Here is a 26,513-nt window from a genome sequence, read left to right on the forward strand (position 1 = left end):
AAGTTTTAGTTTTTTTATGTTTCATTTGTATTCTGACATCCTTCACAGTGCCCGTTACCTAATGGTCAGGATCGTCTGTTCAGGTTTTGTGGGGTTTTGGGTTTTTGTTTTTTTTGTTTTTTTTTTTTTGACAGAGTCTCACTCTGTTGCCTGGGCTAGAGTGCCGTGGTGTCAGCCTAGCTCACAACCACCTCAGACTCCTGGGCTCAAGCGATCCTCCTGCCTTAAGCCTCCCAAGTAGCTGGGAATACAGGCATGTGCCACCATGCACCCGGCTAATTTTTTCTATATATATTTTTAGCTGTCCATATAATTTCTTTCTATTTTTAATAGAGACAGGGGTCTCGCTCTTGCTCAGGCTGGTTTCGAACTCCTGAGCTCAAACGATCCGCCTGCGTTGGCCTCCCAGAGTGCTAGGATTATAGGCGTGAGCCACTGCACTCGGCCATGTTCAGTATTTTAAAAGACCAAAAACAGACATTCACTTTTATCCTGCTAGATGATGATATCACAGATAGTATCTAGTTTATGCAGTTATTTGAAGCTTTCAAAGCACAGAGCCTTAAAGTTTTCATGATGCTACTGTATCATTCCAGCAAGGCTCTAAAATCTCAAATTCTGAAATAAGTTTACTTGATCAGTTTTTTAAATAACGTGCAAGAGTCATTTTGAGTAAGAAGTTTTCTTCATTTCATAGGCATAGTTACTTACATAGAATTACCCTTTAACAAATATGTACTTGTAACATCTACAATTAAGGTAGAAGAATCCAGCTGTTTGTGCTGGGCTTATGCACTTATTCAAACCAGTATAACGTGAGGTGTTAAATGATACACTCAGGCTTTTCTAAAACCTTTTAGAATAGGATAGATGTTTTCAAATGCTTCATAGATCTCAGAACGTTCTTTGGCACCTATAAAGAAATCCAAGTTTATATAATCTTTACTATAAAAACAATACCAAAATTTTCTTAACACTAAAATTTCGTGTGTCATCTCTAATTACTTTTAATATGATGAAATGTCTTTAGCTTACCTGAGGAGTTTATTTTGGGTAAAGAATTTGGCAACTAAAGCCACATTCCCACAAAACACATACTCTCCAGCAGTATTTTTAGAACTTCTACTATGTGAGTGTGGTCTTTAGACACAGTGCTCAGTATGAAATTTGGAATGTTATCTCTAAGTATGCCATGACTATGACCCCAGAGTGAACAGTACATGTGGGCACTTAGCTACCAGCAAAGGGGACTTCCTTTGATCTACTCATCTCTACTTAACATTTTGGTTCCCTAATATTAACAGATTGAGGCAAACTGGAGCCATTCCAGAGTTTTAAATTTCAGTGCATGGGGAGGGATTATTAGAAGGAAAAATTGTACCACTGTCTCTCTTAAAGTCCTAGGTTTCAAGAGATCTTTAATCATAATGTAACTGCTTTAGGAATTATAGGGATAAAAAAAAAAACAAACAAACCATGGATTAGGGCTCACACCTGTAATGCCAGCACTTTGGGAAGCAGGAAGATCACTTGAGGCCAGGAGTTTGAGACCAACCTGGGCAACATACTGAGACCCCCATCTCTACTAAAAATAGTTTTAAGAATTAGCCAGGTGCAATAGTGTGTGCCTGTAGTGCCAGCTACTTGAGAGGATGAGGTGGCAGGATTGCTTGAGCCCAGGAGGTCAAGGTTGCATTGAGCTACATTAACACCACTGCACTCCAGGCCTGGGCAACAGAGCAAGACACTATCTCAAAAAAACGAAACAACCCCCCCCAACAAAACATGAATTAGATACAGTCTTCAACCTTGAGAAATATTAGTCCTTATTCATCTCAACCACCACCACTACCGACCATTACCTCCACCTTCAAAGTTATACAGGCACACGGTGCTGAGAGTTATGGACTAGAACTACTTATTTTACGGAGCTTCAGCTAATCAGGACACTATTATCTGATTTTTTGTGGGCTGGAGGCAAGGAAGGAAGGTGGTTAATGAAAGGAATATAAAAACTGTTAGCATGAAGAGAAATGGAAAATACCTGAGTTGATAATAGCTCTCAAGAGCTATTAGGGGTGCTGGGAAAACTGGATAGCCCCATGTAGAAGACTGAAACAGGACCCACAACTTTCACCTCTCACAAAAATCAAATCACGGTGGATAACAGACTTAAACCTTACGTGTGAAACTATTAGAATTCTAGAAGAAAATGTGGGAAAGACTCCTATAGACATTGGCCTAGGCAAAGAATTTATGAAGAAGACCCCAAAGGCAATCACAGCAACAACAAAAATAAATGGGACCTGATTAAATTAAAAAGCTCCTGCACAGCCAAAGAAACTGTCACGAGAGTAGACAACTTACAGAATGGGAAAAAATTTTCACATGCTACACATCTGATAAAGGACTGATAACTAGAATCTATTTAGAACTCAGGAAAATCAGCAAGAAAAAAATCAAACAACCCTATCAAAAAGTGGGCAAAGGACATGAACAGAAATTTTTCAAAAGAAGACAGAAGAATGGCCAACAAACACATGAAAAAATGCTCAACATCTCTAATCATCAGGGAAATGCAAATCAAAACCACAATGAGATATCACTTAACTCCAGTGAGAATGGCCTTTATCAAAAAGTCCCATAACAATAAATGTTGGTGTGGATGCGGAGAGACAGGAACACTCATACACTGCTGGTGGGACTGCAAACTAGTGCAACCTCTGTGGAAAGCAATATAGAGATACCTTAAACAGATACAAGTAGACCTACCATTTGATCTAGCAATCCCATTATTAGGCATCTACCCAAAGAACAAAAGACATTCTATAAAAAAAGACATCTGCACCCAAATGTTTATAGCAGCACAATTCACAATTGCAAAGATGTGGAAACAACCCAAGTGCCCATCAATACATGAGTGGATTAATAAAATGTGGCATATATATATATATACCATGGAGTATTACTCAGCTGTAAGAAATAATGGGGATATAGAATCTCTTATGTTCTCCTGGAGAGAGTTGGAACCCATTCTACTAAGTATCCCAAGAATGGAAAAATAAGCACCACATGTACTCACCAACGTGGTTTCACTGATCATCACCTAAGAGCACATTCAGGAATAACATTAATCAGGTGTCAGGCAGATGTGGGGGGAGAGGGGATGGGTATATACATACATAATGAGTGCGATGCGCACTGTCTAGGGGATGGACATGTTTGAAGCTCTGACTCGGAGAGGGCAGAGGTGGGGGGCAAGGGCAATATACGTAACCTAAACTTTTGTACCCCTACAATATGCTGAAATAAAAAGAAAAAAAGAAAAAGAAGAGCTATTAGGGAAGAGGAAGTCTGCAGTAATAGAGTAGAAGTAATCTGAGAAGTGGTTATCTGGTTTAATTACGGTACTAATGAGAAGAAATTACAAAAAGGAGGTACAACAGATTTGAGAAGCCGATAGAAATTAGGACCAGTACTTTGGGATGCTAGAAGGAAGATTGCTTCAGGGCAGGAGTTCAAGACCAGCCTGGCAACATAGCAAGACCCTGTCTCTACAAAAAAAAAAAAAATAGGGAATTAAAGATGAGGGTTTTCTTTGAAAAAGGAAACTAAGTGATAGCAAGAATGTGGAGAAATTAGAAGGGTCAGACGTTGGTGGGAATGTAAAATGGTTCAGCTGCTGGAAAACACATTGGTGGCTCTTAAAGAAGTTAAAGAATGAGCACATGACTCAGCCCATCACTCCAGGTAAATGTCCCTCAAAATTGAGAAGAGATAAATAACATGCTCTTTCATCGTTCAAATGGCCAAAAGGTGGAAACAGCCTAAATGCCCATCCACAGATAAAAATTTGTAGTATATATGTAATTACTCATCCATAAAAAGAAATGAGGTACTGACACATGGTACCATATGGATGGACCTTAAAAACATGTTAAGTGAAAGAAGCCAGACACAAAAATCCACGTTATGATTCCATTTATATGAAATATCCAGAATAGCTACATCTGTAGAGAGAATACAGATTGGTGGTTTTCAGGGGCTGGGAAAAGAAGGGAATGGGGGTAAACTGTTTAGTAAATACAGGGTTTTATTTTGAAGCAATGGAAATGTTTTAGGACTAGAGGTGGCGGTGCAATCACATTTCACATTGTGAATGTCATAAATGCCACTGAACTGTTCACTTTAAAATGGTTAGAGTTGTTATGTGAATTCACCTCAAGTTTAAAAAATTAGAACCAAAGATGAAGTCCTTATAAGCTTAATTTTTTTTTTTAAGAGATAAAGGGTGAAAAGTTACTTATTCATAGCCAAAGAGTTTACTATCTATGGGTCTCCACCCACAAGGATGGGGGGTGGGGAGGAGGGTGTGTTACTGACTTAGGTAAGAGAAACTCTACTTTTTGGGTTGGAAAACCTCCTTAAGTTTCAGCAGATTTTAGTTATAGCACTAAAATTTTAGTTTCTAAAAAGATTAGTTTTGTAGAAACCAAAGACTCTGCCTCTGGTTTTATGGACTTTTTGATTTCTGGATACATTTGTCTGGGACAACCTTCTTGTTAAGACAGTGAAGCATAATAGGTACAGCAAACACACACCTGCCCCCCCCCCCCCCGAAAAAACCAAACCAAGGTTCTTACATCTGAGGAACAGTGTCCAGGTCCAGTATTTTGGATAACCATGCTCTTTTACATGCAGAAAATAAATCATACGTGAGAGTATTGCATTCAAGCACAAAGAGTATACTATCTGGAGTTCCTTGGGGAGCAGAACATACCCATCGCCCAAGAGGGAATGGACACTGCAAGTCATCATTATTTTATATCATAGAAAAACTATTTTAGACACAAAGGGCTTTAGGGAAATTAGTACAATTTCCTCTTTTCATAGATGGGCAAAATGAGTCCCCCAAAATTGGTATTACCTGAACCATAAAGTAGCAGCTGTGGGAGAGAAGCTCTGTATCCAGTGCTCCTTGCTTTACACCAAAAGTCATCGAATAAACATTGCTAGTATTTGTAGCTAGGTGTTAAAATGTGGGGATTTGGTCATTTTAAACAAACATTAGTCACTGAAGTATTGGCATCAAAACTTTAGAAGAGCCTAAACTGGCCCCATAATCCTATTAAATAAGTCAATAATGAAAAACCTTAATTTGTAGCACCAGACTCCAATTAGATGACTCTTGCCTTTTAAGCCAAACTCACCATTCCTTTTCTTCATGCTGTAGTGACTGCAACTTTGAGGAACAAACACTATTCCTCACCTTGGTGACTGAGGTGGAAATCGTGTGGCCTGGAGTACTAGAGAAAGGACTGCCTCTCAGACCACACAACATGGGCTCAAATGCCAGTTCTATCACTAACTAGTTTTGAAATAACAGGCAAATCAATTATTCAACCACCTTTTGGTTTCCTTACCTGTAAAATAAGGACAACAGGCCTTCTCATAGAGCTGTAATAAAGGTTGTGTGAGCTAAGGTTTGTAGAAGTCCACAACATTTTATAAAAACCAAAGCCATTTTACTGGCCTGGCTAGTCCAAATACACACAGCTCACATGATGACTTGGTTCTGTAAGAGCCCAGTGGCACGTAATCTGCCTCCTTCAGCAGGGCTGGATTCCAGTTAGATGGGGAGTGTGTTATATTCACCTTTGTATCCTCAGCACCTAACAGTACATGTACATGGTAGGCACCCAAAATTTACTAAATATCTGCCATTTGTCAATAAGGCTCTAAAGCTCATCCCTACCTCTTACCCAGCCCAGTAACAGCCTCCAATACTACACTTGGGTTTTTCAATTCTGTTCTTACACCAAGTCATAACTGCACATCTTATATTCCCAAGTGATGCCACATTTGTGTACAAACAAGTCAAAATCTTACACATTTAAAAAAAATTGTACCCTCAAGGTCCCTCATTTTACAGTATATACAAACTTGGTATTGGGGGGGATTAACAGTAACAACTGACAGGGACATTCTGTTGTGTCCCTGGCCCGCTCACTCACTAGTCAGTCTGGACATTTTCCTGCTGCCCTCTGGCCTACGCATTTCCAAGAACCACTGATGTTGAACCGAGAGTGGCCCTCGGGAGCAATGACCCAGTTTAATCATTTATGCTGGAGGAAAATAAGTAGATGTGAAGGATTTTACAAAAGCCTCAAGACTTCACGTTCCTATCCTCAGGGGAAGGCATCACAGCAACATGCCAGTCTTTTTCAGGGATAGAAGAAAAAGCCAGGAGAGAGGGTTTCCACCGAGGTAATAGCTAATGTTGATACCGTGTGCCAGGCACTGTTATCTGCTTCCTCACTACACTTAGGGGGTAGTTTCTATGGGTATCTGCCTCTTACGTATGTGGAAACCAAGGTAGAGAACTTAAACTCACCCGAGGGTACACAGCCAATAAATCATAGAGCCTGGATTCAAACTGGACAATTGGTCTCCAGTCCATCCTTTTAGCCACCACACCTGCTGACTCTCACTACCAAGAGTAGTGATCATTCCTTCACCGACAAGAAGGAAGGTGTACAGGAGACCACACGAGTGTTTTCATAGACTTCTAAATTGCCAGGAGACAGAGCAAGTACAGTGAGGGTGGTTCTGGAGCCAGGCTATTTACATTCCCACTGCGCTGCATCACATACAGCTGCTTGACATTGCTAAAGTTACTAAACATCTCCATTGTCCCCATTTTACAGGTGAGGAAACAGATATAAAGTTCAACCTCCGAGTTAACTGGACACCATGTAAAAGTCCTTACTTATTTTAGCACAGTGCCTGGCACATGAGTGCCCGGCCCATGTTAACTATTATTATGCCTGATCTTAGAAGTCAAAGTTCACATATTTGCTGTTTGTTGTACATTATTCTAGCAAAACCTAGTTCTATTAATTTTACTGTGGCCTGAGAAAAGACATGGGTCCTAAATGTCACACCAGTCACAGAAAACAAGCACAGACCTGGGAAAATGGGGTGAGCTTGGTCCAAGTCCCACTGTTTTCTGCTCAGGGACCATGACCACGTAGGACAGCAGGTCTTCTTTGTCCTCAGCTCACTTAACTATAGTCAGAACATTCAGAAGTAGGCTTGGACATGGTGGCTGCAGCTTTGGCACCTCAGGGGAGTAAGGATTTTACACGGATAAATTATTTTCAAAGACCCTGCAAAAGGCACATGATACAATGGTTTCAAATTACCGCACATTTGTACCATGAGCATTGGTGTTCTATAGTTCCTACCTAGGCAAGAGCCAGGCTCCATTATCTTCTACAAACTCAAATGCATTTGTAATTTCAACATTTTGCCCTTTTCTAGTCAAAAGTTATCCTTGTTGGGACCTTGCTTTCAGAACATCTCTGCAGAGTGCCTGGTCTTGCCATGAGGCACTAGACCATGTATGAGCCTCTGGGACTCCATGGGACACCTAATTCAAGCATCTCCAGCTTCAATTTAGGGGCGAGGCTAAAAGGAGACGGCCTTGGTCCCTTTCCCCAGGTGTGAGCCCTTGAGTTTTTAATCCCTGTGCAGATGAAAAGAATCTTTAGGTATCCAAGATTAAGGAATAAGGAACATTTGTGTGTACCTAAGATTAAGGAATAAGGAACATTTGTCTTCTAAGGTTGAGGCAAAAGTGGCAAACATATAGGGTCTAGGCAAGGTAGTTCAAGACAGTATGATATAAACAGGTAGAATCCCAACAGATTGTAATTATTTATTTCAGTGGTAAGTTATGACTTTTACTTAATAATATAAACAGAATTTGTATTTCAGTTAATATATTTCGTCCCTTCCTCCAGAAACGTGATGATCCACATCTTGCAAGAATGAAGAACTTTAAATTTGCCTATTCTGTGTGTTTAGCAAAAATTAAGGGAAGTGTACTCTGTGGTCTTCAGTAGTTCACTAGTGACAATCCTTCACATTTGTGATTTGAAAGTTCTAGCAAATGTGTACATGAAAGCTTTTAAAGAAATCTGGGGTAAATGGAAAGCTGATCTGAATTAAGATATTTAAAGAAACCTATAATAGGAACTTCGCCTATACTTGGCAATTTGCACTTTTAGTAAGATTGATTTGTAACAATACATAGTACATATATGAAAGTATCCTTCCAAGGGTCTTGAAAAGTTTGTTCCCTTAAGGAGGGTATATATGTGCCTATAATTATCTCTACTATTCAATTTACTTGGCAGGCTTTACCCACTTCTTCTAGGACAGAGGTAAACTTTTTTTAGTCTCTAGGGGGTCTTGATTACTCCAGACTCTAAATTGGTGGTATCTGAGCAATTGTAGTTTTGCAAAGGTTCTTGGATTTCTAACAGACTCTCCACACTTTGAAGACACATTAGTTATTTCTTAGAGAAAAGCAAACTATAGAACTCTATTGAGAATTATAAGACTTAAGAACAGACATTTCATTCTGCTGGATGCTGATTTTTTCTTCTTTTTGGACACAGTCTTGCTCTGTTGCCCCCAGGTAGAGAGTACAGTGGTGTCATCATAGCTCACTGCAACCTCCAACTCCTGGGCTCAAGTGACCCTTCTGCTTCAGCCTCCGAGTTAGCTGGGACTACAGGCACACACCACCATGCCTGGCTAATTTTTTCCTCTTTTTGGTAGAAACAAGGTCTCGCTCTTGCTCAGGCTAGTCTTGAACTCCTGAGCTCAAGTGATCCTCCTGCCTCAGCCTCCCATTAGTGCTAGGATTACAGGTATGCGCCACTGCACCTGGCCAACTATCAATCTTTCTTAAACTAAGTAATAAAAAAAAAAAAATCAAAATTTTTTAGATTGAACAAGATTTTATAGAATTCTAAAGTTTATTTGGAAGAATATTCAAGAGGAGCTAAACATAAAAAGAAGTAATGAGGGGACATTGGCCCTATGAGCTATAAGGGACCATGAGAAAGAGCTGCAATGAGATGAATTCAATAGCATGCCATACCAATTTTGCATTCATTTTGGTAGAGAAGAGTAAAATGTGTAGAAAGTCAGACAAAACTAGACAAAAATAGCAAACTTTGGTATAATGGCATGGAAAAGAGTTTCAACCATTCCCTCAAGAATTTTTTTAAAACCCTTTTTGTAAAAATTGGCAAAAATAAGTCACCTGGAAAAAGTCACAAATGTACCAAGGAGTAATTATCTTAACAGTTTTCTGGTGAACTCATACAAAAATCCCTAGGAAAAAACTAATAAAACTAAGTAGGACAAAAGGATAAGTTATTTAATCCACTTTTATAAGAGATAAGATGCTATTTATTGTATGTGTTGAAAAGTGATTGATTTCTATTTCTGATTACAAGTTAAACCAGTGAGATAATTTTCACCTATAAAGTCCTCTTTTGTACCATTTTGTTTTAAATGCTGCTGAGGGTTTGGTAAAAGGTATTTAGATGCACTGCTGGTAGGAACATATGATATAGGAGAACTGTACTGTACATCCTGGTAAGAGAATTTGGCAATTTGTACTAACAACAAAATGATTATGTCTTTAAAGTCTCATTTTTGAGTGTCCAGACTAATAATTCTCCACACTCCAAAACAGCCAGATGTCTGTGCCATTTGTAAGTAGCAAACAAAAATAAGAACATTTATATCTCTGAAAATGGCAGAATAAATTTGATTCATGGCATCTTAGAATGGGATCAGGAAACACAGGCCTGCTGGCCCAAAGCTAGCCTGCTGCCTGTCCTTGTTAGCTTGTGAGCCAAGAATGTTTATTTTTCAAGTGGTTTGGAAAAAAATATGACATGACACATGTATGTTATGTGAATGACACGAAATTCACATTTCAGAGTGCCTTCCTGTATGTAGTGTCCCTAGCTGCTTTCACACTACGACAGCAGAGTTCAGTAGTTGCAACACACCTTAGGACCCAAGAGCCTTAAATATTTAGTATTTGGCCCTTTACTGAAAAGTTTGCTGAACCCTGTGCTAGAACATTGTGCAGCCATCAAAAGCCTTCATGACGGATTTGTAACAATGAGTTAAGCTGTATATATTCTAATGATTTTTTTAAAAAGCACAAGGTAAAGATGAAATACATATCTAAACAATGATTTTTTCATATTTTTGTAATTTTAGGTTTTGGGACCTATGGGTGATGTTACATTCTTTTCTACTTTTCATTTTTCCTGGCAAGAATTACTTTATAATGGTGAACAAAGCTATTTAAAAGGAAAAGCAAAGTACATGCACAACTACTGAATTTTATGAAAGTCAAAAAATAATGTCAGACTTACCTGTCAACACAACTTTTCCAGATACAAAGATAAGCAACACAATTCGTGGTTTTACCATTCTATAAATAAGGCCAGGAAATAGTTCAGGTTCATAACTGTTAAGAAATAAAAGGAAAAAGTTAAAAATAGCACTATTCAACTACTTTTCCATAACATTCAAGACCCAGTGTATTAAAGTGCTTATTAAAGCAGTTGTAAGTAAATTAGCTATTTTACCAAAAACCATTTGGTTATCTTAATGAATGTAGAGTCTTGAGTGTCCTAGGTAATTTCTTATGGCAGTCAAGTACAGAATTTTTGGTCATATTTTTTTTTTCCAAGTGCAAGCCATCTTAGGTTATTAGAAATTAAGGTAACTTAGGGCATCAGATGTATTAAGATCTTATTGGTTAAATGTTCTCCATCTTTCCAAAAAAGTCTGTCAATAGGAGTACATAGCCATGTTTTTTCTGGATTTTTCCAAGTTCACCAATAATACATTTTATAAGCATTTATAAACTGCTAAAATTGAACATTTTTGGTAGCTAGAACCTACAAAAATTTTTAGACCACTGCTATTTGTTTTTGGACAGGTGCTACATAAATCGAAAATTTAACTATCTTAAGTTTTTAAAATTCAAGATGTGTTCCTATAAATAGTAACTCATTCATATGTACTACTAATTATGAGCTGGCTTCTCCAAGGAGCAAAGGATGAAAGAGCTTAAGAACTGCTTCTCCGCACTCTGGCCTAGAGGACAGACTTCTAGAAAGGCTGTGGAACCTGCCAAAAAGAAGTCAGGAGGTCAGAGGAAGCTGATAAAATAAAACTTTTCAAAATAATGGCTAATGGACAAGAGATATAAAAAGATGACATCTAAGAAATGGAACACTATAACACACATCAATCTTTGCACTTAAAAGGTGAATCCAGACCACATGGAAAAACTCTGTTCAGTTCTTGCTATGACCAAGACCCATAATAGCAGATGTGAAACCTTATTGGCACCAGAAAGGTACACCCCAGTAGTGTGGCTACCCTTCTAAGTATGGTCTTCCTGGAACATCACTCTGCCTTCTTGCAGGATGTCCATCAAGGCTTCCACCTACTAACCACTTCCCCACACTGGAGAGACCATGATACAAGCTAGAACCCACAAAAACCCACCAGGAACTATGAGGTCCGGGCCAAGAAAATGAGGGCTGGGGATGCGGAAGGAAGATTTTTTCATTTGATCTTCCAGCCTAATCTTAGGGCTCCAAGAGAGAAGAGAGAAAACAAATAATTTTGCTATGTAAATGGTGAACTGCATTTGGCTTTCAGAACCAAAGTCTTAAAGTTATCAGCATAATGAATTCCTGATTAAAGATTTAATTTTATCTATTCTCTGCCTCATCCCAAATGCGGGGTGAAGCAGAGAAAAAGACTGGTTTTGGTTAGGGATGGAGAACATTTCATAGAGATTTAGAATATCAAACACCTGTCAATTTCTTGACCAACCCAACTTTAACTCATGCTTCAAGTTTCACCTTAAATGTCACTTCCCCCAGGGAGAGATCTCCTTGGCCTCCACCCACGCCCAGTTACATTAAGTGCCCTGTTTTATGGTCCCATAACCCCGAGAGGCTTTAACTACACAGGTATATTTCATTATTGTCATGGACCTGTCTGGTGTTTGTTACAGCACAACTTATTTCAAATGGACAAAAATTAGTATCATTTATAGTATCTTAAGACAAATTGCCTTTGAATAGGAGGCTTCCTTTCCAGTACTTTGAGGTCTACAAGATGTATCTAGAAAATTTACTGCTGTGGAAAATGAAGACTGCTTAAATCAATTAGGGGGAATGGGAAGGGCCTGTGGTTTTTCTTTTATGGTTAATTGCTGTAACACTGTCCTTCAGGTAGCTGAGCGAGTTTCACATTTTCTTTAGACATCATTAGGTGCCGAAGTTCTTGTAGGACAACTTTGACGATATATGAATTCTGCCATTTTGCTAGCACTGATATGGCTCTTGGGTCCACCACTCCATTAGAACTACTAACTCCATTCATATTAATTTTTGTTACAAATCTTACAAAGGGGGGCGCTTCTGAGCATTTAGGTCCACATTCTACTTTAAGGCTGAATATTCGGTTTTCATAAATTGTTCTTGGAGGCCCAGTTATCATCCCTGTCCATCTTGTAAGTATCATGTCTTTGTCATCTTCTAGACCCCAGATAACTGTGCCATCTCCTTCTCCTTTCTGGCCTTCTCCGAGTTCTTCCCACAGTTGGAAATTGTGAGGGACTTTTACTGGCTGCCATCTCGTGTTGCTGTCACTTGAAGGCTGGGTTTTCCTTTGACATTGAGCTTTCTGTGGGCAACGGACTGCAGTTACATAGCTTGCTATTATCACACTCACATGTGCTACATCGTAGTCATCTAGATTTTATTCATTTAGTATTTGTTATCATGATGTCTTTGAATTAAAAATTAGAGGGAAGAGGGGAAAATGTACATAGAAAACTGAAGATGATTATGGCACAGAAAGATTGATGGGGAAGGTACCCAGTAACAAAAGGAGATACCTGTATCATTAGATGTTGGTATACAAATTCACAGAACCTGGGGACTTAAACGAACTTGAGGTTTTAACACAAGGCAAACTTGACCTGATAGTTATAACAGTGTGAAGTGTGCCATAGTTCCCCACAGATCTGCAGGCAATTAGAGTCCTCATGTTAAAGATTCAAACCTGCTGAGAAAGAGGTGTTTTTAATGCCCCCAGTGCTGAGAATACACACATTGGAGTTGTAACCCACAACCTGGGGGTAAAGGCTGGATGGAGAACATGTGGGGAAGCAAGAATGAGACTAGAAATAGACAGCTGTGGGAATGCAAAGCAAGCTTCCTGGCTAGATTAAAAAAAAAAAAAAAAAAAAAAAAGATGGGTGAGATCATAAAACTGGCCCAGGAGGAAAACAGAACAGGGATGGGCCCACTTCAAGTGGCTAAAAGCAGTGCATCTGATGAATTCTCATTGTGCTCTACAGGCAATTTATCTTTCACAAGGTAGCAGTAGTAACAACAGGCACTCCTACTCTAGACTTAAATCTGCTCTGCAAGGAAGACGCTGTTGTAAGAAATGAAGGGAAACCCGGGAGGAACTGCACGCATCATTTTAGAGCCCTAAATGGCCAGACAGGAGAACACCAAGTCTAACATCAACACGTGCCTTGGAGTTCAGGCAGAGCTACTGTAAATGTTCAGAGTAAGTTGATTTGGAGGAAGATAGGCTGGAGGCCCGTGACTTGAGTCTGGAAAATGAGATGGCTTAAGTATGGAGGGACTCTTAAAAATGAAGGTTTCACTATCAATCTGCAAATTATCACAAGATTGAAGACAGACAGATACCTAAGAGGCAACATGTCTTACATAGCAGGGAGGCTTCACAGGGAGCTCAGATTTTTGAAAAAATGGGGTCTCTATCAGAGGCACTCAATAATATGTTGAAAAAACTGATGAAGAAAACATCATAAGAAAAATAAACACTGTCCAATTCATGTCATAAAAGCTGTATCTCAGAATGAACCAGAATTTTTTTTAAATGTTCAGGAAAAAACAAAGCAATTTTTAACTTCTGTTCAAATCATAGCTAAAACAAAAGCCAACAACTGTCAGGGAAGTACAGCTATATGATCCCCATCTACACTATTAAACAGGATGCCTGCTAGATGGCAAAGAGGGTAAAAAAATGTTGGAATGAAAGGACTTAAATTCAAGCATGATCAAGATGATTTAAGAGCATCTGTGATCCTAAACCAGGCCAAATGCCATGGGGCCCAGGTGTCTATCTGAGCAGGCGGAGGGATTTGGTGTCTATCAGTCAACCTGCATCACTGCGCTCTGAGGGCCTGCGCTGGACCAGAGAAGCACAGGAGCAGCTGGGCGGGGGAGGCGCACTGGCTGTTGAGATGGGAAGTCTGAAGAAGTCAGGAAGGCTGGAGATAGTCCCCTTAGGGATAGGAATACACTAGGACAACATGGAGCTGGGAGCTACAATTACACACACAACCTCACCCCAATAAAACAAGATAGGACACAAACTAGATAGGATTGCTTTCACAGAACGTGCTACAGCTATTTTTCTTCGGCTTCTCTCCAGCCCCTTCTCCTCTCACCGCCTGTCAGAGCTCCTTCCTACTGGCCTCCCCCGCCTCACACGCCTTTTCTTGCCAGTGCCATCACAAGCCACATGTGCAATATTATAAGCCTATAGATCAGCAGTTCTCAACCGTTAGGCCTCTGGCCGGCAGCATTGGCATCACCTGTGAGCTTTAAAGACTGAAAATTCAAGCAAAACCTCTGGTAATGAAGCCCAGCCAGGAATATGTGTTTTAATAAATTGTATTATAATCACCCAGACAGCTTAAGTTCGAAAACCACTATTTCAAAAGACTGGGCATATATGGTAACCTGTGAGGACTCAGGTGTAGCATAGTAAGCCTTTTGCCTACAGTGCCCCACCTCCTTAAAAAAAATCATCATACTTTCTCTGGAAAATACATCATATAAACAGTCCATAATGTTACTTGAATATCTTGGTAAACTCAAAGTTAAGCTACATAACCATCATACCTGCTGAACTGCTGGTGGGTTAGCACCAAACCCTCCAGCCTGATGGAGAATCTCACATCACAGCTTCCAACCATGTTCTGAATTTTAAAATCGAGGAATCTGGCAGGGAACCCAAGCTTCTGCACCACACGGGCATACTTTCTTGCTGCAAGTCGAGACTGCTCCTCACTGGGGAGGGACAAATGTTTACAGATGTCTTAATTACTATGTCCTCTACTATTTGTGTTGTAGTCACTTTTCTGGTTGTATTGTTACCATCTGTACCATGTTCATCTTTCCATGTAGACTATGAAACTAGGCTTTGTGAGAAGGACTTACCTCACATACTTTTTTCCCTAGAACCTTGTAAAATATCTGGTACGATGTATAGTAGTTGAACTGAACCATAAATAAATTTGCCACCTTTCACATAGAAGGTACTTTTTCCTTTAAAGTGCTATTCGGTAAAATTATTCAACTGGTTCTCAAAGTGTGTCCTCACACCAGCAGCATCACCTGGGGACTTGTTAGAAATGCTAAGCCCCAGGTTGCAGAAACTCTGCCGGTGGGGCCCAGCAATCCGTTTTAACAAGCTCTCTAGGCAAGTGTGATGCTCACATTTGAGAACCAACCATTTGGTCTCAAAGTGTGTGCCATTTAGATGGCAACAACAGCAAAATGACACATGCGTACAAAAGCAATCCACACGAGGTAAAGTATGTGCTAATCGTGTGGCACAGACAAGATATCAGTTCTTAGGTCTTTATGGAACAAATTGCCCAATAAAATACCTCAAAATTCGCCTAGTTTTGCTCAGGCTTTTTCACACAATTGCCATTTAACTCATACCCAACATGAGAACAAAAGAAACTCATCCAACTTTGTGGCTCTGTCCTCTAAGTGTTTGTCCTCCTCCAACCCTAAATTCACGTCAACGAATGTGAAGTCCTGAGATTAAGGCTGGATTTTTCATTAGATGCTTTGCACCAGTTATTGCCAAAACAAAACAGTGTGGGGGGGGGGGGCTTCCACAGGGGCAACACCTAGTGAGTAAATCGGGTTAATTTCACCCTCCTGGGTTGTCCCCATTTTAAATTGCAATCCAGAAGCACTGAAAGTAAAGCCAGTTTAAACTTGTTTTCCTGGACTAAAGGAAGTGTTTGATTCTCTTATTTCAATTCTTTATCAACACTGCCAGCTCTCATGTGTATTAATTACATCATACATACCTTCACTTCATTTAACGTTGATTCTCCTCACCTACTTTTAACTTCTGAAATATGCTTAGCAAGGCCATGTCCCCAAGTTAGCAGGGAAAGTGTTTCCATTTTGAACTACATTTTGCCTAACTGATCTATTTCCCATAACATAAATATGTTCAAATTCCAAGAGTTTGTGAAGTCCTGTACTTTCTCAGGATATCAACTATGATATCAACTATGATATCCTGAGAAAGACACAGAAGTTCCTTTTGAAACAACTAATAGTGGAAAGTCTATATACATGTTCATTGTGCAAACATTAGAAAATAGGTTAAAAACCTTGAAATCTCAGAGGTGGCTCATGTCTGTAATCCCAGCACTCTGGGAGGCTGTGGCAGGAGGATCGCTTAAGACCAACCTGAGCAACATGGGGAGACCCTGCCTCTACAAAACATAAAAAAAAGTTAGCTGGGTGTGGTGGTGCATGCCTGTAGTACCAGCTACTAAGGAGGCTGAGGCAAGTAGGATGACTTGATCCCAGGAATTTGAGGTTGCAGTGAGCTATGCTCATGCCACTGCACTCCAGCCTGGGTGAGAGAGAGAGACCCTGTCTTAAAAAACAAAAAACAAACAAACAAAAAACCTTGGTATCTCACGTCCAGTGGGTGGTAACCACTTAAATTCGACATTCTGCACTTTTCCTATGCAAACACAGGTATTCATCACTCTTGCTATTACAGCTGAAGAATAGGTTTGGATAAATTTTTGGAGATAATGCTAGTGTCTCTTTTACTAGCCAGATTCTCACAACTCACTACAAATATATTTGGATAACAACTATCTTCTTATTATCTGAACTCACTAACCAAGCTTTCACTATCTGATTTTAGGAACCAAATAAATCCAGATAGGGAAAGATACTCATGGATGTTTGCATAGTATGAGCATATTTTACAATGAAAGTTGGATAATAAACCTGCAGTTTAGTTTCCTGCTCCCACGCCAACACCATGTAACCATCTTTCCAATGCAATGTGTGTGTATGTGGCTGATATACTTTCACTGTATGACTTAAGATAAAAACCTATTATTAGATACTTAAAATATTTAGATATGTGGTTTTCCATGTTTTAAACAATGCTGAAATGAACATGCTCGCAGACATATGCACAATTGTCCAATAGTCACTTAAAATAGAGATTTCTGGGACCAGGGATCCAAAGATCAATAAAAGAGAAAATTCAAAACTTTATTCAGACACACGGAAAGAATTTAATATGTAAAAACCGAAGGTGGGGGAAAATAGAGTAAGAATGGATTCTTCAATAAATGTATCTGAACACTGACCAACTATTTTAAGAAAATTCTTATACTGAAATAGGATTCTAGACCTGCTCTGTCCAATTAATTTAAATAAAAAATTCAGTCCCTCAGTTGCATTAGCTGCATTTCAAGTGCTCAACAGCCACATGTGACTAGTACCTACAACACTGGACAACGAAAGTATAGAACATTTCCATCATATAGAGAAAGCTTTAAATGAGCCAAAATACCAACTATACCAAGCACCCTTTCCCCAACATAAAGACCTAGAAAAGATATATGAAGTCAATATTTATATAATATTGTGCATGGGGAATGCCTAAGCAAGAAATCAAACATAGAAACAAGAAAAAATTGAATGACTATACACAAAAAATTTACATGTTTAAAATACCATAAAAAGTCATCTGGGAAAAATATTTACAGTAAAAATGGTGAAAATACTGAAATATAAAAAACTAACAACTGAAAAATGCTTGAGGTGATAGATATACCAATAACCCCGATTTATTATACATTATATCCCTGTATCAAAACAGCACATGGACCCCATAAATATATACAACTATTAAGTACCTGTAATAATTAAAAACAAAACAAGAAACTACCAACAAAAGACAAATATCTGCATAGAATATTGGGTAAAAGACACAGTAAGCAGCTTACGTGCTTATGAAAAGTTATTTAACCCCACTAGTAAATCAAACGTAAATTAAAAACTTTTGCCAATTAAATTAGCAAATATAAAAGAATATTGACACCCAGTGTTCACAGGAGAAAGTGAACACTTAGTACATCTCTGGAGTGAGGAGAAATTGGCGCAATCTCTCAGGAAAACGATTTGCTACTCCTCTTTTAACACTGACAGGGAAGAACAGCTCTCCCTTGAAAGTTTTATGGTGAAAGAATGTATCTCAGCACAGGGCTTCCTGTGTGTGAGATCCAGGAAAAGTGAGCCTATACACGGATGCCTCCTGAGATAATAGTCAAGAAATGTCTAATTTACCTCCCTTAGACAGCTCCAGCCATTTATCTGCAATAAGGAAAATCCACAATAACTACTTCCCCGGGCTTATAACATGCTTTATCATTACTGTAGCTTTAAAAAAAAATAAACACCTTAAAAACAAGTTGTAACAGCCCAGTTAAGTGCCCTCAGTTTAGAAGGGGGGGGGGGGAGAACTGTAAACTATGGGATATGTTTTTTAACCCCCAAATTTGGCATTTCATGAAATTTACTCTTTAGCGCAAAAAAAAAAAAAATAAAAAAATAAAAAAATTGCTTCTACCATGTGCTTTAGGACATCACTGATATGCTTCCTTGTTTTACACACTAAATTGTCTAGTAGGGGTGGAAGGTGGTACCCTCATACCTTTTGGCTCCCGTGCAGACCATCTTCCCAGAGCTGAATATGAGAGCTGTTGTCCTGGGCTCACGGATCCTCATTATAACAGCAGCAAACCTCTATACACAGAAGCCAAAAAGAGAATTAGTCTCTTGCTAGCAGTTAACACTATCCCAGTTGAAAATCGGAGCTGGAGATGAAAAAATCTTGAAGAAACTGAGATTGGACGGGCAAAACCAAATAATGTCTAGGTCTATTCTCCCCACATTTAGAGTAACAAAAATAACTTTGATTCTAAAATATACTTATTAAAAACAGCCAAAAATAATGTCAATAACTGCCAAAATTTGAGTGCCTGTTATGTTTCAGTCCCTATGCTAAAAGCTTTGCAGATTTTATCTCATTTATTCTCATGACAGGACTAACTTGAGTCTGTTATTATCCCCATTTAGTACACAGGGAAACTAAGTTACTTAACTTCCAACATTGCACACGAAATGGCAAAGATTTAAAACCAAAACTAATCAGACTCTGTGTTTTTCACTTTGACATACTTCCTTTTTCTTTCGAAGAATCTTAAAAAAAAAAAAAAAAAGAGTCAGAAATATGTTACAGGCTTGCCAAGACTCTAGAATGTACTAAAAAGCAGCCAAAATATAGAACAGAATATGTATGATGATAGGCATGCTAAAGGTGAATGACAGTTGATTTGTCAAGTTCTTCTCTGCCATAGTAGTTCTCCAAGTGTGGTCCCCAGAGCAGCAGTATCCGCAGCCCATAACGATATGGGGGTTGAGAGATACTAGTGCACTACATGGACTGGTCATCAGATGGCCTCCCTCCTACTGGTCCTGCACAGGTACAACCTTCACCCCTGCTCTCCTGCCCCAGGAAGGTAGGGGGGAACATGGGGTGGGGACTCTGTAAGGCTACAAGTTCCGTGGGTCAGGGCTATCCACAGAAGCACAGATCACTTCAAGGCCAGACAATGTCAGATCTGAAGTGCTGATAGGAAGAAAAGAATCCTGACTCAGCACTACACAAGCTGATCAAGTCCTATAATGTTTTGTAGGTGTTTACTAAAAGGTAACACTCTCACCTTGCATTCATATTGCTAAATTAGTAAGGTAGCTTAAGTGCCAAGCTAGAATTTCCTTGAGCATTAAAGTACAAGTTTGGACAGAACCGTACCTCTTCCCACTCACTCCCTCTAGCAAAAAAGAAAAAAAAAAGGGGGGGGGAGAGGGCCGAGGATAGTGGACAATAAAATATTCTTAAAATGCTGATTGTTCAATAATATGATCAATCATTGCTGCAGCTATAAGAATCCTAGCTTGTCATTGTGTGTGTGTGTCCTCATCATAGCCAGCTACACGAAAAATAAAAAGGAAAGCTATATTGTATTTGGGTAACATTCTGGTAATGTTTAAATTCAGATGTCAGCAACACTACTACCACAAGAGCAAAAACTAATACTTAACCCCCAATTAGTTGATGCTTGCAAGGTCTCTGGGTTCCTACTAATGTGATCATTCTTGTCTAACTCCATAAACCCTCCACCACCTAAGCCAGTGAACTTTTTTCCCTAGTAGGAACCAGGTCTTACACATTTTTGTACTGGTAAGTACAGGACCTGACAAATCATTAAATGTTGATAGGGGGATTGGATTTGTTCATCCAAAGTAAACAGGCCATTGAAAATGGGATGCCTGGCCTTGGAGGGACACAAAGAATAGGTTTTATTAAACTTTGAGGGGGAGAAAAATAATTCCTGAATCTTAATGTTAGTAAGTAAAAGCTTGAACTTTAAACAATTTAGCTTTCTCAAGAGAAATTGTAAATGGAAAAATATATGTATCAGCTAGGTGGGAAAACATTTAGAAAAATTTCCAGAAATATGATGGTATTTTAATAAAGCTAGTATCCCAATAGTCAGGCTGAAAATAGTCATACTGAAAAATCTTTTTGAATGGAAGGGAAAGATCTCAACTTTTAGGAACAACTCAATTACCACTTTACTCAGCGTAGAGGATGGAGAATGAGATTTTTATAACTTCAAAACAGTGAGACAGTTAACCTTTTGAGTTGCCAAAAGCTTTTTCATTAACAATTTTTTGGAAAAAACAAAAAGGAATGAGTCAATATCATGATCATATGAAGGAAAGTAAATCTAAAGAGAAGCTAATTATTGTTGAAAGGAATACTGAGAAATCATACCTTTGGGTTATATTCTGCATTTTTTGCATGCAAAGCTATTTTCTTCAGATCCAATTTACAGGCCAGGTTTACAGTGGAAACTATATTCCTGAAGAAATAAGTCAATTTAGAAAATTATATCAGATATAAAGAGTGGAAAAAACGACAAAAGCAACTTATTAACTTCCTCATTTCATAGGTTACACCTTAGCAATTTCCTAGGGGGAAAATTATTCTAAATGTGAGTACATCGTAACAGGCATGATCCCTAGTAAAATGTAAAATCTCAAAGTGAAGTACTAAAACAGCCTTTTCTAAAATTTCATGACTAGTTGACTAAAATTAGATTTTAAATCTTTTTCAGGACAATGCCTCAAAATAGAAATCACAATTCTACATCAATTTGCAAATCAAATTCAATTTTACATCTTTATATCTCCTGTGTTTATCCAACCCTAAACACAATTTTCAGCAGCTTCAGTGCTGTAGTATAAATAATACAATCCTTCAAAAGCATGTGTCTGTTAATCCTTAACCCCCCTCGAGGGAATCAAGAATTAGTGCTTCATTTTACAGATAATCAAACTGTCTAAAGCCACAATCCATTAAGAACTGATAAAACAAAGAATGAAATCTGAAATTCTCTTCCCTATACTATTATCCTGAAATTAGAGGTCATCGCATTCAGGAAAGTACACTGTATAACCCAGAAGCATTGCTCAATTGGGAAAAAAAAAAAAAAAAAAAAAAACTCACTGAAGTTGAGGCACAATTCCACAACATTCTGAAACAGGAGTCATTGGTGTCATGGGAGTTATGGATGCCAGAGGCGAGGAGTTGCAGTTTGGTTTCTCAGGAGAGGATTGGATTGAGTTGGCATCACCAGGGTGCAGACATGAACGGGAATTGGACAAACTGCTGCTGTCTAAGCCGGGCCCAACATCCTGTCCACTGGGTAATGGCAACCTACTTTGTTGACTTTGAGTTTCACAATTTTCTTCAGTTTCATGCTTGCTTCTAATGACAGCCTGGTCTTTATTTTCTTGGGTAAGTTCATCTGGTAGGAAGCTAAGATCCACAGATGAGAAATCGCCAGATGTTTCTTTGGATTCAAGATGGGAATTAAATGTAGTCTCTGGATTGGATGGATTAGGTGTGTACACGTAAGGTACAACTGGGCTGAACAGGGGAGACCTGGGTGGGACAAAGTCATCCTAGGCAGTTCCCAAAACAAGAAAACACAGTAAACATAACAGCATGTTACACCAAAGGGATACTAGTATAGCAGGCAGGCAAAGTGTTCTGTTTGAGGCAGTTCAAGATTGCTTATAACATGCCCTTCCTCATTAAGATCCTACAACAGAGTTACAGCACACTTAACAGAAACAGGAAAGTATATCTTAAAATGCAGAAAAAATAGTTTTCATAAAACATTTTACCTACTTTAGTTAGATTCCTAGTAAGCTGCCACTTTTTCAATCCAATTTTTTAATAGAGGCAGCTGAGCAACTTTTTTTTTTTTTTTTTTGAGACAGTCTTTCTCTGCTGCCCAGGCTAGAGTGCCATGGCATCAGCCTAGCTGACAGCAACCTCATACTCCTGGGTTCAAGCAATCCTCTTGCCTCAGCCTCCCCAGTAGCTGGGACTACAGGTGAGCACCACCACACCCGGCTAATTTTTTCTATTTTTAATAGAGACAGGGTCTTGCTCTTGCTCAGGCTGGTCCGCAACTCCTGACCTCAAGTGATCCTCTGGCTTCAGCCTCCCAGAGTGCTAGGATTATAGGCGTGAGCCACCTCACCTGGACTGTGCTCTAAATCTTGTATACTTTGAAGAGAATAGATTTACCATACTGTTTAATTATAAACTTTAGTTGACTTAAACAATTCTTAGAGTTTTAAATTTACATTTTAAAGAGAATAAGTGATGAAAGTTTAACATTATTTTGAATGCTAATTGATTCATTAAAGACCCATTATTCCTTCTAGTTAAAAGAGTGATAAAACATTCTAGAATGCGCATGGTGACTCACACCTGTAATCCTAACACTCTGGGAGGTCGAAGCAGGAGGATTGCTTGAGGTCAGGAGTTCAAGATCAGCCTAAGCAGGAATGAGACCCATCTCTACTAAAAACAGAAAAATTAGCCAGGTATCGTAGCACATGCCTGTAGTCCCAGTTACTCGGAGGCTGAGGCAGGAGGATTGCTTGAGCCCAGGAGCTTGAGGTTGCTGTGAGCTATCATGACACCACTGCACTCTACCCAGGGCAACAGAGCAAGACTCTGTCTCAAAATAAAACAAAAAACAAAACAAAACAAACAAAAAACCCCCACAAAACCAAAACTCTATAAATTAAAAGAAATAAAGATCAATTTATTCTTTAAAAAATTTTTTAAAAGACATTCTAGTTACATGAATTGACAATAGGAAAAAAAGTTATTGAAATTTTATTGGCAAGAATAGTTTAAATCAATGCATTGTATTTCCAGTCCAGGGAAGGCTGCTCAACTACCATTACCCAGTAACTGAGGGAATGAGGTGTGCACCTGAGGGAAGCAGCTAATATGAAATTCATGGGCTTTATGAGAGGGGGGAATTGAATACCTTACATATGTTACCACCTGCTTCGCCCAAGTTGCAGGCCTAGATTCTAGAGTTTGAGCAGTGCTTGCAGGATAACTTTAATAGATCTTTCTCCTGACAACTGAACGATCACAAATGCATCATATTGCATCTTCTCAGTGGCAAAACTACCTCCGCTAACATACTGTCTGGCTAGATCCTACTGAATTGTTCTGTTATCACAAGCCCAGCAGATGGCAGGGGTGACTAATTGTTTAAAAAAAACACTTAGAAAAAATGAAGCTACTGTCTTGAAATGAAATTTTTGACCTCTGCCACATTTTTTTTTATTTCAGCATATTATGAGAGTACAAAAGTTTAGGTTGTGTATATTGTCCATGCCCCCTCGCCGAGTCAGAGCTTCAAGAGTGTCCATTCCCCAGACAGTGCGCATCATGCTCATTATGTAGGTATACACCCATCCCCGCCCCCCACCCACATCTGCCCGACACCCAATTGGAGTTATTCCCAAATAACACTTAGGTGATGATCAGTGAAACCAATTTGATGGTGAGTACATGTGATGCTTATTTTTCCATTCTTGGGATACTTCACTTAGTAGAATGGGTTCCAACTCTCTCCAGGAGAGCATAAGAGATTCTGTATCACCGTTATTTCTTATAGCTGAGTAATACTCCATAGTATACACATACCACATTTTACTAATCCACTCATGTATTGATGGGCATTTGGGTTGTTTCCACATCTTTGTAATTGCGAATTGTGCTGCTATAAACATTTGGGTGCAGATGTCTTTTTTATAGAATGTCTTTTGTTCTTTTGGGTAGATGCCCAATAATGGGATTGCTGGATCAAATGGTAGGTCTACTTGTATCTGTTTAAGGTATCTCTATATTGCTTTCCACAGGGGTTGCACTAGTTTACAGTCCCACCAGCAGTGTATGAGCGTTCCTGTCTCTCCGTATCCATGCCACCATTTATTGTTCTGGGACTTTTTGATAAAGACCATTCTCACTGGAACACCAGCTCTCTAGCAAAGGACACAAACCAAATTCAGAACACTAAAATGTCACAGGAAGAATTTCAAACATGGATTGTAAGAAAGCTGAATGATATGCAAGAAAAAATGGATAACCAACACAAACAACAACAACAAAAAAATCCAGTACTTGGAAGAAGAAAAATCAAACCAAACTTCTGGAAATGAAGAATTTATTCAGGGAGCTACAAAACATGGTGGAAAGCCTCAAGAGCAGGGTAGATCAAACAGAAGAAAGAATCTCAGAGATCGAATACTTTTCAATTAAATAAGTCAGTCACAGAGATAGAGCAAAGAAATAGAAGACTAGAGTATGCAAGAAATGTGGGATTATGTGAAGAAGCCTAACGTGAGAGTTATGGGCATTCCTGAGGGTGAAGAAGATAATACACAAGGGTTGGATAAGCTATTTGAAGATATAATTGAGGAAAATTTCCCAGGCCTTGCTAAAACTCTGCCACATTTTGAATATTTAATGAGCCCCCATCTCTCTCCACCTGCAGCTCCCCCTACCCCACGAAAAGGGAGGTGGGAACAGTGGGCCCTGATTCCTTTCCTTGCTTCCTTGGTCTCTCCTGCCCTAGATAGAAAGGATTTCATCAGCCACTTTACACCACAGAGCACCAAGATCTGCAACAATCGGTGTGTCCCTTCCCTTTCCCATCACGGCATTTTAGCAGGGGACCCAGCTCTCACCCACGGAAGCTAAACTTCAACAAAGAATTTAAAGCAATGGCAATGAGATGTTGAAGGGGGACGTTTTATGGCAATGGAAACCTGACAGCCCCCTTGCTGAGTTTACGTGAAGGAACACACCTCAGAGGAAGCACCTGTAGTTGTTCACTACATCCTTAGCCTCGTATCTGAAGACATTTCATGTTAAACAGTTTTTGCAGAACCATCAACTCATCTTTCTCAGAACCTTTCCTGGCATGGGCCTCTCCTTCCCTATGTTAAATGCTACCGAACATCACTCTTCTACCTCAGCACTGATCATTGAATTTTTAAAAAATGTCCCACAAAAAGGTTGATCTTGTTTTTTTGAAGACCGTTTACCACAATACTTGACTCAAAGTTTTTTTGAGACAGGGTCTCGTTCTGTTGCTCCAGCTAGAGTGCAGTGGCATCATGATTAGCTCACTGCAACCACGAACTCCTGGGCTCAAGAGAGCCTCCTACTTCAGCCTCCCGAGTAGCTGGGACCACAGGCCCACGCCACCACTACCAGCTGACTTTGCTATTTTTTATAGAGACGGGGGTCTCAGTCTTGCTCAGTCTGGTCTCAAACTCCCGACCTCAAGCGATCCTCCGACCCTGGCGTCACAGAGTGCTAGGATTACAAGCCTGAGCCACCGCACCTGGCCTTCAAAATTTTTTAAAGAAATCTTAATTAACGGAAAGGAGCCACAGGTGTTTCCAGTTCACATTTTGGCAAACGCAGTGACCCCCCCAACGCCACCAGGGAGACTTTCTTGAGGCCTACTGTTGGCATCAATGCTGCAGGCGACCTCGAGTCTCCGTCTGCCCAAGGCAGAGGCCAGCTGGAAGCCGATGTCACACAGCAAGGGCACGGCGAACTCTTGGTCCGGGTCCCTTTAGAACCGGGTCAAGGGCCTCTAACCTGGTGTCTGAGAACACGGTTCTGGACTCACGCTAGACCAGGTTTAAAGGCGACCTTGGGCAAATTATTTCACTTTTGGAAACTTGTAACATTTAACTGAAAGACGTGGATAAACCAAGCCTACCCGTTAAGGTTGCTATGAGTTTTAAAAAGAGGTGGCAATGACAAAGCCTTTGGCGCTCAGCAATAGGGCAGGGACGGGGACGGGAGACTGACTCTGGGACAGTGGCGGCAGCGTCCGGGCTCACCTGGACGGCGCACTGGTCCAGGTAGAGTTCCAGGTACGTCTCGGTCTCCTCGTCCATGGGCAAAGGGTCCGCCGTCGGGAACTGAGAGGTGACCCAGTAGAACGAGCAGCCTCGGAGCCC

At 39.6% G+C, this 26,513-nt stretch overlaps 1 protein-coding gene and 1 pseudogene across 1 annotated transcript; both read right to left on the bottom strand.

The window, feature by feature from the left end:
- Positions 1-666: 666 nt before the first annotated feature.
- TBPL2 (TATA-box binding protein like 2) lies at positions 667-26,450 on the bottom strand. Its single transcript, XM_069464973.1, has 7 exons — positions 26,394-26,450; positions 21,658-22,115; positions 20,923-21,010; positions 18,733-18,824; positions 14,856-15,023; positions 10,254-10,348; positions 667-913 (listed from the first exon to the last, which is right to left on the bottom strand). Exons 1-7 carry the CDS (start codon positions 26,448-26,450, stop codon positions 837-839), a joined length of 1,035 nt encoding a protein of 344 aa, XP_069321074.1. The 3' UTR covers positions 667-836.
- On the bottom strand, positions 12,112-12,429 carry LOC138380440 (ubiquitin-conjugating enzyme E2 variant 1 pseudogene; annotated as a pseudogene).
- Positions 26,451-26,513: the final 63 nt, after the last annotated feature.

The sequence above is a fragment of the Eulemur rufifrons genome, chromosome 2, assembly GCF_041146395.1.
Source record: "Eulemur rufifrons isolate Redbay chromosome 2, OSU_ERuf_1, whole genome shotgun sequence".
Lineage (NCBI taxonomy): Eukaryota > Metazoa > Chordata > Mammalia > Primates > Lemuridae > Eulemur > Eulemur rufifrons.